Below are 15421 nucleotides of genomic sequence, written 5' to 3' on the forward strand. Positions count from 1 at the left end.
TAGTAAATTATCATATCATATTATATTAAATATGATATACAAATATTATCATCATCATTCATTCATTCATTCTTATCTACAAATGTTAATTTATTTATTGCTAGAATAAAGAAGGAAAATGAAGAGTCATGAGAATAAGTAGTTATGGAAACTACAACAAATAAATATAATAAAAAGGCCTTTAACGAACTTGGAATGTGCTAAAAAGAAATCTATTTTTATTAGTTGAAGTGGACATGAGTTGAGGTGTTTACATATGCATACACAAAGTTAGAGTGCTTACTTGCCATCTGAGACCAAGTTTGAGTGTCTTAATGATTTTCATATTGAATCACACTTGTTCAGAAATAACACATAAGCAGGGTGGATTGAACGGGATATAAAAAAGGAAAATGAAAAGTTAAGGTACCTGATAATATCATATCTGCTCGTCCTTGTTCCAATGCTCATCAGTATTTTCCCTGGAGTTCATCTTTATACAACAAACGAAATCCATACTCCTCCATTCCTCCGGAGAAAGAAAACGTAATAAGCCCATAGTCATTTGGTGTATTGCCATTTGCCGTAGATGTATCCCATAAGCTAGCAAGAGGTACCAAGAAAAAATGAATAGTACATCCTGTATCATAATTTGGAAGAGACGATAATTCTAGTTTTTGGGTCATCCATGGCATCCCATCATCACGTAAGGGAATCAAGTGAGCTGTGGTGTCAATTAGGTTGCCAGAGTAACATACAACAAATCCCAACAAGTCATCACGTACATACCAATTTTCAGGCAAATTGACTGATACAGTTTTACCAGTTCCCCGATGGTGGAACCAACTTGGGATCTTATTCCCACAATGCACAACGGTAAACACTCTTAGTGACAAGGAATCTGAAGCAGAGATCATGCCTTGCTGCAACGAAACGATATCCTGAGACAAGGAACGTGGAAATGAAATATACATTGAATTTAGGTCCCTCATTACATTGTCTAGCATGTGAATGTCCGACTTCAGTTTCATGCTTCCGAAGATATCTGGAAATTTTTCTAAACTAGAGCAATCCCGTAGACACAGATACTTAAGAGAATCAATGCACAGATCTGGAAATCTCTTAAGTTGTATACAATTAGTCAATGTTAATCTACAGAGCTTTTTGAGAAATCCCAGGGAATGATGAATCTCTTCAAGATTCATACATTTTATCAGATTCAAAGTCTCCAAGTTTGGCATCCCCGTGAAACCTGGCAACTCTTTAAGCTTCTTGCAGTGTGATAAATTCAAGAATTTAAGAGCGCCAAGTTGGGCCATGCTTCGAGGCAAATGCTCAAAATTATTTCCCCAGAGATACAACTCTTTTAAAGAGGATAAACATCCAATGTCTTCCGGAAGTCCTCCATCTATAAGATTGCAGTAATTGAGATTCAGCTATTCCAATGAGCATAACCCTTCATTCACCTGTGGGAACACAAAGCACACTCCATCTTTATGGCCTACTTTTGTATTTCCTTTCTCAAAACTCAAGAATTTAAGCTTTTTCAAGCGGATGATGGAAGCCGGAGGCTGCGAGATTAGCCTACTATAGCTGGCATCAAGCTTCTCCAAGTTTTCTAAATCACCTATCTCTTCTGGCAAGATTTCAAGTTTTGAGCAGTACCGCACATGTAGCTTCACCAAACCTTTCAACATGCCAATGCTGCTTGGAAGAGCTATAATGTTGATCAAAAAGCTCAAATCTAGCTCCGTAAGACGTGCTTGGTGCTGAAAAACAGATGATGGTAGTTCCCCTATCACATTTTTTCTCATTTGAATATCTAACTCCAATGGCTTGATTCTTCCGAGGATTTCAGGGAACTTCTCCAAACTAGAGCAATGTTGTAGATTCAGAGACTCAAGAGATTCCACGTTAACATATGGAAACCTCTTAAGGCTTACACACCAACTCAAATTTAACTCGATGAGTTTCCTGGAACATCCCAGGGAATGGTGAACCTCTTCAAGATTACTACATCCCTCCAGATTTGGCATCCCCGTGAAATCTGGTGTTCGTATCAGGCTTCTAGAGAAGTTGAGACTTATCCTTCGTAGAGACGGAAAATGCTGCTATATATTCAAAACACAGAAAGAATGACGTTTGTGTTAAATTTACTCCTTAGACTAAAAATAAGTAATGACATTTAGATTATGAGAGTCAACGTGTAAAATTAGAAATTGTTTAAGTTTACTTTTATATGAAATTACATGTTCAGACAAAGGTAGAATACCTAAAACCCCCTTAAACTTGACATGTTTTATTCGGTGCACACTTGAATGTTGCAATTGTCTTAAGTAACCCCTACTCTCCTCGCAAATCACATACCAATCCCCTTCCTATTATTTGAACAGCTGTTGCTGGTTATTAAATCACTCAACGCAAAGCAATTGTATTTCACGCCGTTGCCAATTCAGGTTGGGGTATTCAAAAGACAACTCACGAGTTGTATCAATCAAAGGTGTATTTATGGTCACTAGATTAGTTAAGATGTCTAATTAACACTTGTTGTCAACATTGAGTGTCTATCTATGTATTTAACCACAAAGAAAACTAAAACTGAATTCAGCAATTGTACCTTTGTGCCAATCCATAAATAACGCAGCAAACTGTACTGGAGATCAAGATGAACAAGTCTTTTGGGTTCAAAATTTTCTGGCAATGATTTCCAAGGATACCAAATACACTCAAACCAATGCAAGTTGTTGGGCAGGTACTCAATTGTGTCATCATGTGTATGAAAACGACCGATGTATAGTACTCTAAGCTTTTTCATCTTTTTCATGGCTTTTTTGCTAAAGCATAGATTTTGAATGTAATGTAGCCAGATTGCTTCCACTGCTTTCATCCCCTGATATAAGGATCATTAGTCTACAAAGCATAGCTTTGAATCCAAATATCGTACAAATTTGAAGTTAATCCAAAGAATGAAATTGGGTTAAACATATTCAACGGCTACAGACTAATTCATGGCTTACTAACATAAGATAAAAGAATTAGGATGCTTTAATTAAAATGGCTACATGATGAACTAGCCACGTTATGAAATTTATATTACTTTTGCTTCTCCTACTAAAGTAAACAACTAAAATGGTGTACTTGCAAGAATATGAAGCAAGAGGAACAGATAACTGGAGTTGATTGCCCTATATGTGTTAGGAATATGAAAACCAGAAATTGAATATTACTGCATTGTTTAGCCTACTTACTGTATTGTTGACTATCACTTCTTCGAAATCTTCAGCGGCCCATAGTCTGCTCTGTTCTCCCGAATCTTTTTGCATTTTCACCACATATCTACCCATATCTTGAATCAAGTCATGCATTTCAATCGTATCATTTTTGGAGATGAAAACAAGAGATTTGTCAATTAGGACTTCCAATCCGTACTCAACACCAAAATCACAACTTCCAAGAATTTGAATGACTTCTTTTTTTTCATATCCTCGGAAGAAACATGCCATATCTAGAAATATCTTTTGCTCTTCGGGCTCCAGTCCATCATAACTTATTTTGAGTTTTTCAACAATTTCTGAAATCGAGTTATTCTTTATTTGGTCTACAGTTCTTCCCCACTGAGTTAGGCCTTTCTTATGCAACAACAAACCCCACACCTTGAGGGCTAAAGGAAGACCTTTAGCATTATTTACTAACTCCAACGAGAACTTCTTAAAACACTCATCTGGAACTTCTTTTTTGAAAGCATGTTGATTGAACAATTGCATAGCTTCATGATCAGGTAATGTAGGCACTTCATATATTGCATCATCCTTCTCTATCAAATGTCTATTTCTAGTTGTTACAACAACTCTGCTCCCATTACCAAACCAGCGAAGATCACCTGCTAAATACTCCAAATGATCACTATGATCTATGTCATCAAGCACAATTAGAACCTTCATTGAACAAAGTCTGCTCGGAATTATGCTCTTCCCTTCATACTTATTATTAACGTAATCATCTTTTTTCTTAACAGTTCAGATAGAAGGATATTTTGTAAAGAATGCATTTGATTCTTTTTTGCATTTTCTTTAACATCTGCAAGAAAACAAGCAGCTTTAAATTGATAAGATAAGGTATCAAAGATGGCTTTTGCTATTGTTGTTTTACCGACTCCTCCTATTCCCCAAATCCCTACAATCCGAACATCGTTGATTTCTATCTGAAGCCGGGATTTTAGTTTCTCTAAATGAGCATTTATTCCCACAACATCTTGCAAAGAAGATAAAGAATACACACTCTTGCATAATTTGGTAGAAATGTGGTCCACAATTTGTTGAATCTTCTCTGATTCAATCCTACATGAATAAGAAGATTGATTAAGATTTAAGTTAAACAGTTTATGACGATTTTTATGTTTTCTCTAGGACTATATATGCCTTCTTACTGATAGGAACATTTATAATCTACCACCATTCTTTTTTTTGGGAAAAAAATGTACAAGCATTTGAATGGAAACTCTTTGATTAAAAGCAAATATGTGTTTTTAACTCACCCGTCACGGATATCATATCCTTTTAGATTTGCCGCAACAGTTAAGGCAGTCCTCCATCTTTGCACTTTCTGCATTCCCTCGACATTATCCTTATACTTCGATTCATGTTTGGAAAATGCTTCTCCAAAGCTCTCCCTTTGGTTTCGAACATGTGATGGATCCACATCATAGAAAACCGGTATAACAGTTTGTTCATTTTTGTCCTTACATTCCATGATATTCACTAGTTCATTCAAGCACCACCTCGATGCACCATAATTCTTCGAGAAAACGACAAGGGAAATTTGAGACTCTTTGATAGCTTTCACGAGTTCTTCTGGAATCGAATCGCCATGATCTAGCCTTTTCACGTCTTGAAAAGTGAATATTCCCCTATTTTTCAAACCTTCATACAAGTGACTCGTAAATGTTCTACGAGTATCTTCACCTCTAAAACTTAGAAAGACCTCATACTTCCGTGGAGGACAGTTTTGTGAATTACTAAATGATGCCATTGATTCAGTTAACTAGTTGAAACTTGAGAAGAAAGAAAAGAAGATGTGGATCAGACAGATTGTGGTTATGATAATAGTTTATCATTCAGATGGGGTGGATTTATTGCTATTGGACCGACTAACTGGTAGATTTTCATTGTTGCATAATTGGACCGACTAACTTTGTCACATCTCGACTAATTACGTGGAATTCCTATCACTTCCCTCCGACAACACCTACCAACTAACTCTGTCCGCATAGGCTAGAAGAGATGAGAAGAATCACCTAAGATTTTTTTCCCCACCTGAATTGACCTTCTCTCAGCTATTTCATTGACCATCAGACCTTGAGTAAATGGTTAGAAATATACTGAAATATCATGTTTATAGAAATATACTGAAATATCATATTTATGCGAGTTTTCTATCTAAACTATGTATTCACTTTTTCTACCTAAGCTATCGACTATTTATCAAAATACGAAACTCAGTTATTCTTTTTTCATAACTAAAGGAACAATGTAGAAAAATTGTGTCTCTGAAGTCAAATAGAAGACCCACCTGATGTGCACCCTAAATGGATCCAAACTCCACAGCAATACGTACACCATGAACAGCTAAAAGTACAAGTAGATGAAGCTGTAAAGAAAAAAAAGGTACTTTATTTCTTTGTCACTGACAGCACCTAATTGAAGATAACGACAGATCAGAGCAACATTATTTTTTTAATACGAAAGTGGGCGATCCAAACGATTGATGTTATTTTGGTTTCCAGCTCGGTATTCGATAGCCAAATTAAAGTGTAACTAATTCAAATTTGCATTGATAAGTCCATTCAGGGTAGCCTCAAAAGGCTTGTTATTTTGCTCTTTGTTTTTTGGAATAGAAGAACTGAAGAATCAACTACAACTGCAGTTAATTTAAAAGAAGAAAAGAGTAGAGGAAGAAGATGTTAATAGAAATTACCTACTAATGCTGGTAGAAGTGTTAAATCATAGGTGGCCATTAGAATCCAATTTTTCGATGCGAACCTGGATTTAATCGTCCAATATAAGTATCCAACATGAAAGAAAAAACAAAAAAATTAATTTCTTCATCTTTTTTTAAAAAAAATTAAGTTGTAAATCTACATGGTCAGTTTTGCCTTTGGGAAAGAAGAAGAGGCTGAAAATGGTTTTATATCTTGGATGGGTTCTCAAACTAGTAAGGTATGTTTTGTTGGAAACAAGTTATTCGAGATTAGTTATTTTAAGATTGTTATTTATCTGCAATATAGAATATAAATGACATTATAATTTTAGAATAACTAATTTCGAGATAAGTATGTATTGTTATTTTAAAATATGAGATAAATTTGTTCTAAAAAAATCTATAATTAATCATTTCTTATCCCTCGTACTAAACGAGTCCTAAATTAGAGTAAGATGTTAGTTAGATAGTTGAGCAATGTCTCACTTATTTTCTATACTTTTATTTGTATTATTAGTGGTAGTATTACTCTTATAATTTTTTCTTCTTTCAATTTGGTTATTATCTAGTTATTTCTTTAAACTTCAATTATTATCGTATTGCCTATGATATTTTGTCATAATCTCTCTAACTTTAACGTAATAATATAATGTATTTACGTACACTTTATTTTCTCAGACTCCACGTGGTTGTTGTTGTGAACATCTTTAGGGCCTTACTCACTTACACATATCTAAAACTGAAAAGTCGGCCCACATTGAAATTTGACCTAATATGCTTTGAGAAAAGCCCGCCATCCAGACCTAATAATAACACAATTTACCATCTATAAAATCCTCAGATCGTCCCTTCCCTTCTTCCATCGCCGGCTTTGATGATGCCTAACTCATCCATTTTTTCCGATTGTTGTAAGTTAATTCGTTGAGTTGTGTTTGCTTAGTTATGTATATTTTGTCAGAATTTTTTTACTACTGCTATTTTTCTCAAAAATATAACCTTTTCTATTCATGATGATTCACTTTTGAATTTGGGGCGGGTTTGACTTGATAGCCGCATAACCCAAAATGTGAAAAAATCATCAGAAATTAATCCCTTTTTGTTGATTTTTTAGCAGTATATGAGTCTTTCTTTGAAAGAATCATATTGCTTTATTATCCGAAAATGGTATTCTCATATCCTATAGCCTTGTAGAGCAGAATCTCTGCTATTACTATTTGGGATTTGCCATGAGAAGTACATTTTTATAATCAAAATTCATATTTTAATGTTTTATTTTGGCCTGTGAGGAGATCTATTATGAAAAAACACCATCTTTCGGGACTGAATGGTCTTTTTAGGGCCTTGATGTTAATTCTGCAATTCTGAGGCCATTTGATAATTAGAGTGTAAACTAACTAATATTCTTTGATTTGTTGTACTCGAGTCGAGCGGGTAAGAAGGGATTATGACCTTACTTGTGTGATTTCATGTGAATTGTGCTTATGGACGGTCAAGTGCTGTTTAGATGAATTGACAACAGTACTTAACAAAAATACATAAGCTACATTGAAAAGCCACTAGGGGTTCCTTGTTCATGTCTTTTCTAGAGTTTCAATCAGGAAGACTATCCCCTAGAGACTGATATTTTTTGCAGACAATTTATTTTCTTTTCTGGGATCCTTTGGTTATTGGTTAGAGTTATGCAGTGATTTGTTATGTGGTTTAACTGGAAAATGCATTGGTGGAACACAATTTATAATGAAAAATTCATAAACAACAATAATAACACGAGACGCACCTTCAATGACATGTATGTGCAAATGCACTCGAATTTGATCTGCCACTTAACTTTAATGAATTCATTCAATTAACAAACAGTAATGAAAGATTCATTGGTACAACAAAAAGAACTTTAAACAGTAGAATTTACTCTATTAAACGGATGCCAAGACAATTTGTGACCTTAAGCAACACTGGAAAACTAAAAAAAATGGCCCAAAGTTCTCTTGGACACAACAATTTAAACAAGTGGAGGATATGATGAAGTGGTGGATGGGTAGGCAGCAAAAGTGGTAGAGAAATTAAAAATATTGAATAGTTATTTCAACGACATGTATTTGATGGATGATATGGAAAAGGTATAATGCTAGTCACTATTTGAATGATTAAACAAATATTAGCTAGTGAATTGAGTTGTTTCATTTGATGCAAAGTAAACAAATACTAGCTAATGAATCGTTGTTTCATTTGATGTAATGTGAAGAACTTTATTGGAGTTTGACATGTTGCGAAACTTGTTGAAAGAGAAGGGTGCCTTTAGGAATCTATATTACATAATAAATCAATGCAAGTACACATGCTATTTGGAATGAAGCCACTCACCCACTTCACTGACGATCTAGCCTCTTGGCATGTTCATCCGAATCTAGTATTTTTGATACGGAACATAATATATATGTGCAAACCTACTAAAATTTTCAACAAATATTAGATATGCATTAGATGTTGAAATCATTGACTTAAATTTCCTTCACACTTGGCAAAAACAACTTACTTCTAGTAGGGTAACATGAACCTGTTTCTGGGCACAAAACAATCCCGTGTTCATGTAGGGTCTGAGGAAGAACTGCAATTCCAGGGGTGTTATATCGAAATCAAAATTGATGATATAGTCGGAGGAAAGTTTCCATTCACCAACTCAAATTACACGATAGCATAATGGTTGTTCTTTTAAATGAAAAGAACATATCTATAAGATTCTCTTAGTGAACTACTCTGCTAGTAGAATAGCTAGTTTACATGTCAGTAACACTTTATTAGAGGTTCTCAAAAAATTTCTTCATCTTCTTGGTTGTCATCTGAGGTTAGAAGATGATTTAAAGCGACTTTCGCTTTCTTTGTTTCTTTTGACTTCTCCTTGGTTTCATCTCCATCACCCTTTCTCTTGAGCGATTCATCTTTCTCAGCCACAATTTCCCCTTCCTCAGTTGCAGCAGCTTTGTCATCAGCTCTCTCTATCTTCTCCTCCTGCGAAGATGACTTTGATTCTGATTCAACCTTGTTCTCTTCATCATTTAGAGCTTCTTTGGAGGATGCAGTTTCAGGTTGACGTAAAATGGAGCTGACTTCTTCATTGCTTGCGAGATCAATGGAGGTTTTCCCTGCCTTGTTTTTAGTTTTAACATTTGCACCTTTCTTCAGCAAATACTTGACGAGTTCTAAGTGAGACCCTTGGGCAGCATAATGAAGGGCAGTCATACCCTTGCGGTTGCATGATTTGACGGACACTCCAGAACTAACAAGAAGCCTAACAACTTCCAAATGACCTTTTTGAGCAGCAAAGTGAATTGCACCCATGTCATCCATAGCAGCAGCCCCAACATCAGCTTTGTTTTTGCAGAGATAATCCACAATCTGGGAATGGCCAGACCATGCTGCTAGATGGAGCCTGAAGACCATTTTAAAATGCATTAATAAGGCAAGATAATTTACAAATAAAAAGTAAAGCAAAGTGATATAAAAAATTACTGGATCAAAGTGACTCGATTCACTTGAGAGATGTTACCAAAATAAAGCACAGAGGGACATTCAAAACTGGCCACATTATGGTAGTATTGAAGTCAGCGGGGGTCAGAATCTCAGGAGGAAAGAAATTGAAAACTGAACGACAAAGTGACATTGATTAAGTAGTTGAATAAAATATCTTCAGAGGACAAAGGACATGACCAATGAGATAATAGACATATATCAGGTAATGAAGTGTTGACAACACAGTGGTGAGAACCAATCAGATATGAAGGGGACTTATGGAGATAAAGCAATATCATAAAACAATATGTGTCCATCCTTTCTTCTCAGTTATAGACAAATGAATTCATTGAACCTATAAAAGGTAGTATCATAAATTTTCACTTTATTTTAGTTTAATGATAATGTCCAGTTTGCATCCAGCTCGACTGTTCTATCGAGTACCTAACCCACGAGTAAATTTAGTGTTATGAATCATTTTGTTTGAGTTTCCAATGTACATCTCTTGTTCTCTTTTTCTATTATCTCAACATCTTTGTTAAGTCATCAAACAGCACTCATTGAGTGCAATACTTATACCTAGGGAGAAAATCTGTTCATAGTCAGCAATAAGAAGTAGATTTTTTCTATGATGAATATTCTTGGTAACTCAAAGCGGATCTTTCTCACCTAACAGTATGTTAATGTGGGGAATGAATGTTACAAGCCAGTAAAAATATAACAATAGCCACAGAATATATTTGGAGCATTAGTTTACATGTAAAGGCATAAAACCACTCATAAAGCAGGTGCTAAGAAAGTAGAGATAATCACACAACCTTAGGCTTGTGATAATCGCAAAAGACTAATCTTTGCCCGAAAAACTTTGTGAAGATCCCCTTTAAGAATCGCTAACAGCACAAATTGCCTTTCTTTGTCATGCCAAACTCTTCACATATGTTGAGTATTACTACAATATATCCACTTAGGCACTTCCTTTCTTTACTTCTAAAATCATAAGTACATGAGAAGACCAAATGTAAGCTCCATTGAATGAAGTTTTTTCTCATATATCAATGGATGTCCTATAAGGTTATCTCCATGGGCAGACCTCGATACAATCATTCTTTCAGATTGTCAAGTTAAAAATTTTAGCACTTACACAAAAGTAATACAAACGAATATTCTACATATTCTTTTTGGTCTGTAGCACTCCTCAAGGGGCAGGAAACATGGTCATAAAGTTCTAGCAGCTGAGGTTTAGATGTCTCTCCATAAATGAAAGAAGATACAAAGACCAAACCTTAGAAATTATTTATTGGAACAAGCATCCAAATGGGTAAAGAAAGCCTCACTTTGACAGGTGTCATGCCCTTGAAGTAATTCTTAAAGCTAAAAGTATGGTAGAAGAGAAAAAAATGTAATATATTGCCCCGGGGGTAACCCCTCAATCGGCAAAGGTTGGGAGACTTGTATCTTAGGTCACAGAATCAAGCCCTGCCACAACTGAAGCAAACTAACTCTGGTATTTAAGTTATTAAGGGTAGAGGGGTGGACTCATCCTCTTCGAGTTTCGGGGGCTGCAGTTGGGCCAAATGGTCTGCTTTAGATGGATTTCTCAGTTAAAAAAAAAAGAGGCAGAAAATGTAATATACATATGAGCAGAAGTTGTGAAAGATTAAGGCCTTCCTAGTTCCTTCAGATTTACTGAGAAGTTTGTTTGTAAAATGACATATAATGTGACCTAAAACTAACAGTTCGGTTTTTTTAGCATAGCTACAGCTTACATGGATGAGTCATCAAATATGCTAAAAAAGGATGTGATTAATCTCTAATACCAAAGCTAGCAGCTTAGAAGTTTGACTTGAAAACCGTCTGCAGAAATCTATATATTTTCTCAGACTTGAATATAAACATTCAGAATAACATTCACCCTCCAGCATAAACAAAGTTTTGTGTCAATAATGTAGCAAAACTAAAATTAATCAGAAGTCCCTTATCACAACTAAAGTCATAGGTACAAAAGGAAAACAGCATATACAGTGGGAAATAAAATCAGAAACACCTCAAAAAGTAAAATAATGTAGAATCTTAGTATAACTTCTATCAAAACTAGTGGATTTACAGTCCTCTTTGTAGGAAATACAAAGTAACAGTTATTCAGGAAACCAAATATTCTCAACTTCTATCAAAATTTAGCTAATAATACACTAGCGGTGACGACAAAATGGTGTTTTGCCCTTTGCTTGTCACCTTAGCTACCCAGAGACGGACCCTAGATTCAAATCAGTGGATGCAGACCCACTACTCTTTTGCCACAATGGGTACAAATGTTCTGTTGCCACAAAACAACATTCGCTAATTAGCTCCTTAACACTTCCCAATTCCTTTTTTTCTGGATAAGTTCCTTAAAGTGAAATTATAGAAATACCCACCATCAAAAAGATTCATAATTCCATCTTCAAAAAGATACTACAATTCAAATTTAGATATTTCAGCAACGTATTACACCCTCATAGTACATTCCCACCTACAAAAATATATGATTTTCTACAAACGACAAGTGTTTTGCCCTCGCTTATCACCTTAGCTACTCCACGATGGACCCTAGATTTCAAACCAGTGAGTGCAAACTCAGTACTCTTTCGCCGCAATGGTACAAATGTGCTGTTTCCACAAAACAACATTCCCCAATTAGCTCTCAGATACTTCTCACCTTAGCTACCTCGCGAAACCCCATTCCCACCTTGCTTATCACCTTAACTACTCCACGGGGGACCCTAGATTTTAAACCAGTGGATGTAGACTCGTTACTCTTTCGCCAGGATAGTACAAATGTGCAGTTGCCACAAATGAAACATTCCCCAATTAGCTCTCAATTCCTTTTCATTTTCTTAGTTAAGTCCCAAACTAGAAATACCCACTATCAAAAAGCTTCATAATTACATCTTCAATCATTTTATTGAATCCCACAAATACGAATATAGATGTTTCATCAATGAATTAGACCCTCATAGTAAATTCCCACCTCCAATAACCCATTTTGTGAAACCCCATTTCGTTTTTAAGTCAAAATTCATCAAAACAAACACATAAACAATAGAGAGTTCTAAGATTGAAGAAGGAGATTAATGAAAACATACGGTGTACGAGAGTGTTTATCCCTAGAGTTGACAGCTAAAGGATTGGCGCTGCATAGTGTTTGAACAGCGTTAAGATCCCCAGTTCGAGCCGCCGCGTGCAGTTCTTCGTTCCTATCACTTGATTGTCTCTTAGGGTTCCCCATTTTTGTGAAATTGGAGCTTGGAACTGAAGATGAAGTTTTCTTTAGGGGAGTGAAGCAATTTAGGAAAGACGGAAGATTTTGTAGAATGAGGAGGAGAATCAATTTATGTCTTTTTTTTCCCCTCAAATACATTCCTAGTCATACTTGACTTTTTTCGCGAGTTTCATATCTTTTCGGTCTATTATTTTTTTTATTTATCTAAATTATAACTCAGCTTATATACTTAAATACACTTCGATGATGAGTTGATTTAGTATTTATTTTCATTTAATAATAGACTCGCATAGACCAACTCAGTAATAATGTGTGTTTTAATACAAATGGAGGAATTGTTTGGTTATGAAACTTGTGAAAAATGTGATGATTAATTAGGTAAATAGAATAATCTATGATTGAGGTGTAAAAGTTGCAAGAAGGTAATTATTTAGGTGTTTTTGTTTATGTATACGAGTGTTGAGAAAAATTGTCGTCATAAAAATATTCTAGTAATTACAAGGTTGGTCCAAATATGTCCTCATTTATTAATGACGGAACCTCTCCAATACATCAATATTTTGCACAGTGAAAAATAGTTAAATTTGTCCTTGAACTGTGGAATAGTGTAAATTGCCGTTAAACTTTGAAGAAGAGAGTCACTTTCTTGCGATTATAACATTATCTTCTTCAATACTTAGAACTTTCAACGACAATGTCTTAAGCTCCACACTCAAATTAATCATTCGCAAGCTTCAAATCATCACAAATAAAATTGAAATAATAACAATCATATCAATAGTTAAATCTTTATTTCTAGTAAAACTTCATCAATATAACTTTACCGCTCACCAATTTCATCTATAGTGATGCCAAAGCTCCACATTGAACTCATAATATTAAAATAAACTTAGGTACACAATATTTTAACTTTTAAATAGTTTGCAGTAATATTATGATGTTTAAGATAAAGTTATAATGGTTGAAAGTCAAATATTCTTTTGACAGAGGTAAAAATAGTGTTCATAAGAAAAAAAATTATAAAAATGAAAGTGTGAGCGAGACATTTGAATGTAGTACGTAGTTTTTTTATTGAATTTTTTTGAGCAACTTTTTCATATAGCAAACATAAAAATTATATTTATATGTTATAACTATAGTTTGCATAATTGCGCTTTATAGCAAATTTTATGTTTGCTATGGAGCTTTTGATTTGTATAATTCGCTAGATACATTCAATTTTATACAAATTGTTCAGTTTTGTATAAATTCATTTAACATTATAATTTGTATAATAAGATATGTATTTGTATAATTATAAGTGTATATGACGAAAATATATATATTTGTATTTGAATATATAATTTTTTCTCTCTTTATACAAACACAAACACATTTTATACCGAAATGTATAAAATGGTTAATTGTATACCGAATCAGATGGCAAAAAATTGGGATGTTTGCTGCGAATTACAAATAAAATAAACTATAGCTATATCATTTAATTTGAATTAATAGTTTGTTATTTTATACAATTTTCTCAAATTTTTTTCTATTTTATGAGTATTGTCGAAATGACTTAGTCATGGAGTAATGATGATCTTCAAGCGGCGGTTTCAAGAATTGGGAGATATAATAAATTATTATGATATTGATTGATTTAGAGTTATTATAACTATGTTTGAGAAAAATATTGAAATCTAAAGAATTACTCAAAATTCACGATAGCATCCAAGATAGACCATCAACATGTGACACAACTAATAAGAAATCACCTCAACATCCTATAAGGAGGTCTCATGCTAAATAGCTTCAAGAGAAGTTAGCTAGGCTACAATTAAAAATTAAGAAGTGAATTTTGTTGGAATTAAGATGAGCTAAAGGACATGGAGATGCCTCACAAACATGAAGTACTAGTAAGTTTATACGTATAATGTTAGGGAAAATGCATAAGTACCCCCAGCCTATGTCCAAAATCCCTGAAACACACCTAATCTTTACTAAGGCCCTATTACCCTCCCGAACTTATTTTTTTATTATTTTTTTATCACTTTTTCGCCTACGTGACAATATAAACCAGATAGGTTGAAAGTTTTGTTCAACACGCGTTGGGCCCCACTTTTTCAACTTTCTAAAAAGTAAGCTATCAGTTCAAAATAGCTTTTACACTTCCCAAAAATTCAAAAAAGCTATCACTTTACGTAAGCTATCACTTTTTCAACTTTCTAAAAAGTAAAACTATCACTTTTCAAGTTAACTTTACCAAAAGGGTGAGAAAGGAGCAAGGGAAAGAACATTATCTTCAAAAACATTGATTTCAGAAATTCGATTTACAGACTCATAATTGATTTTTGTTGTATTTTAGTACTTAGTGTTCGATTTCAGTTGTGCATGTGTGGGTCGATTTTAGTCGTGCATCTGTGGGTCGATTTCATTCTTCTAAGTCATCAATAATCGTGATTGAGTTCAAAGGTTAGTTTTTTCTTTATTTTATTTTGTTTTTTGTTATTGTTATACTTAGATTTCGTAGGGTTCATGATATGTTGTTAAATATTGGTTTCGATCTTTGAGTGAAATGTAACTTCATGCTTATTTTTTAGGGTTTATGTTATGGTACTGTTAGATATCAAACTTCGTATGTACCTTGTTATTCATATATTCATATTGTAACATATGTTGTTATGGTATATTCTAAAGTATTTTTCAGTATGGGTTGGTTGG

At 34.2% G+C, this 15421-nt stretch overlaps 1 protein-coding gene, 1 non-coding gene and 1 pseudogene across 2 annotated transcripts; 1 reads left to right on the forward strand and 2 right to left on the reverse strand.

Moving 5' to 3' along the window:
- Nucleotides 1–378: 378 nt before the first annotated feature.
- On the reverse strand, nt 379–5043 carry LOC125814640 (TMV resistance protein N-like; annotated as a pseudogene).
- Nucleotides 5044–7230: 2187 nt separating this feature from the next.
- On the forward strand, nt 7231–7325 carry LOC125814766 (small nucleolar RNA SNORD96 family). The gene has a single exon (XR_007442132.1). It is a non-coding gene; the product is annotated as a small nucleolar RNA SNORD96 family (small nucleolar RNA).
- Nucleotides 7326–8594: 1269 nt separating this feature from the next.
- Nucleotides 8595–12824, reverse strand: LOC125814677 (uncharacterized). The gene is made up of 2 exons (XM_049494147.1): nt 12585–12824; nt 8595–9382 (listed from the first exon to the last, which is right to left on the reverse strand). The coding sequence occupies exons 1-2, from the start codon at nt 12725–12727 to the stop codon at nt 8761–8763; spliced, it is 765 nt and encodes a 254-aa protein (XP_049350104.1). The 5' UTR covers nt 12728–12824; the 3' UTR covers nt 8595–8760.
- Between the last annotated feature and the right edge of the window lie 2597 nt (nt 12825–15421).

Source organism: Solanum verrucosum, unplaced genomic scaffold, assembly GCF_900185275.1.
Source record: "Solanum verrucosum unplaced genomic scaffold, falcon-dt-bn FXZP01000268.1, whole genome shotgun sequence".
Classification (NCBI taxonomy): Eukaryota; Viridiplantae; Streptophyta; class Magnoliopsida; order Solanales; family Solanaceae; genus Solanum; species Solanum verrucosum.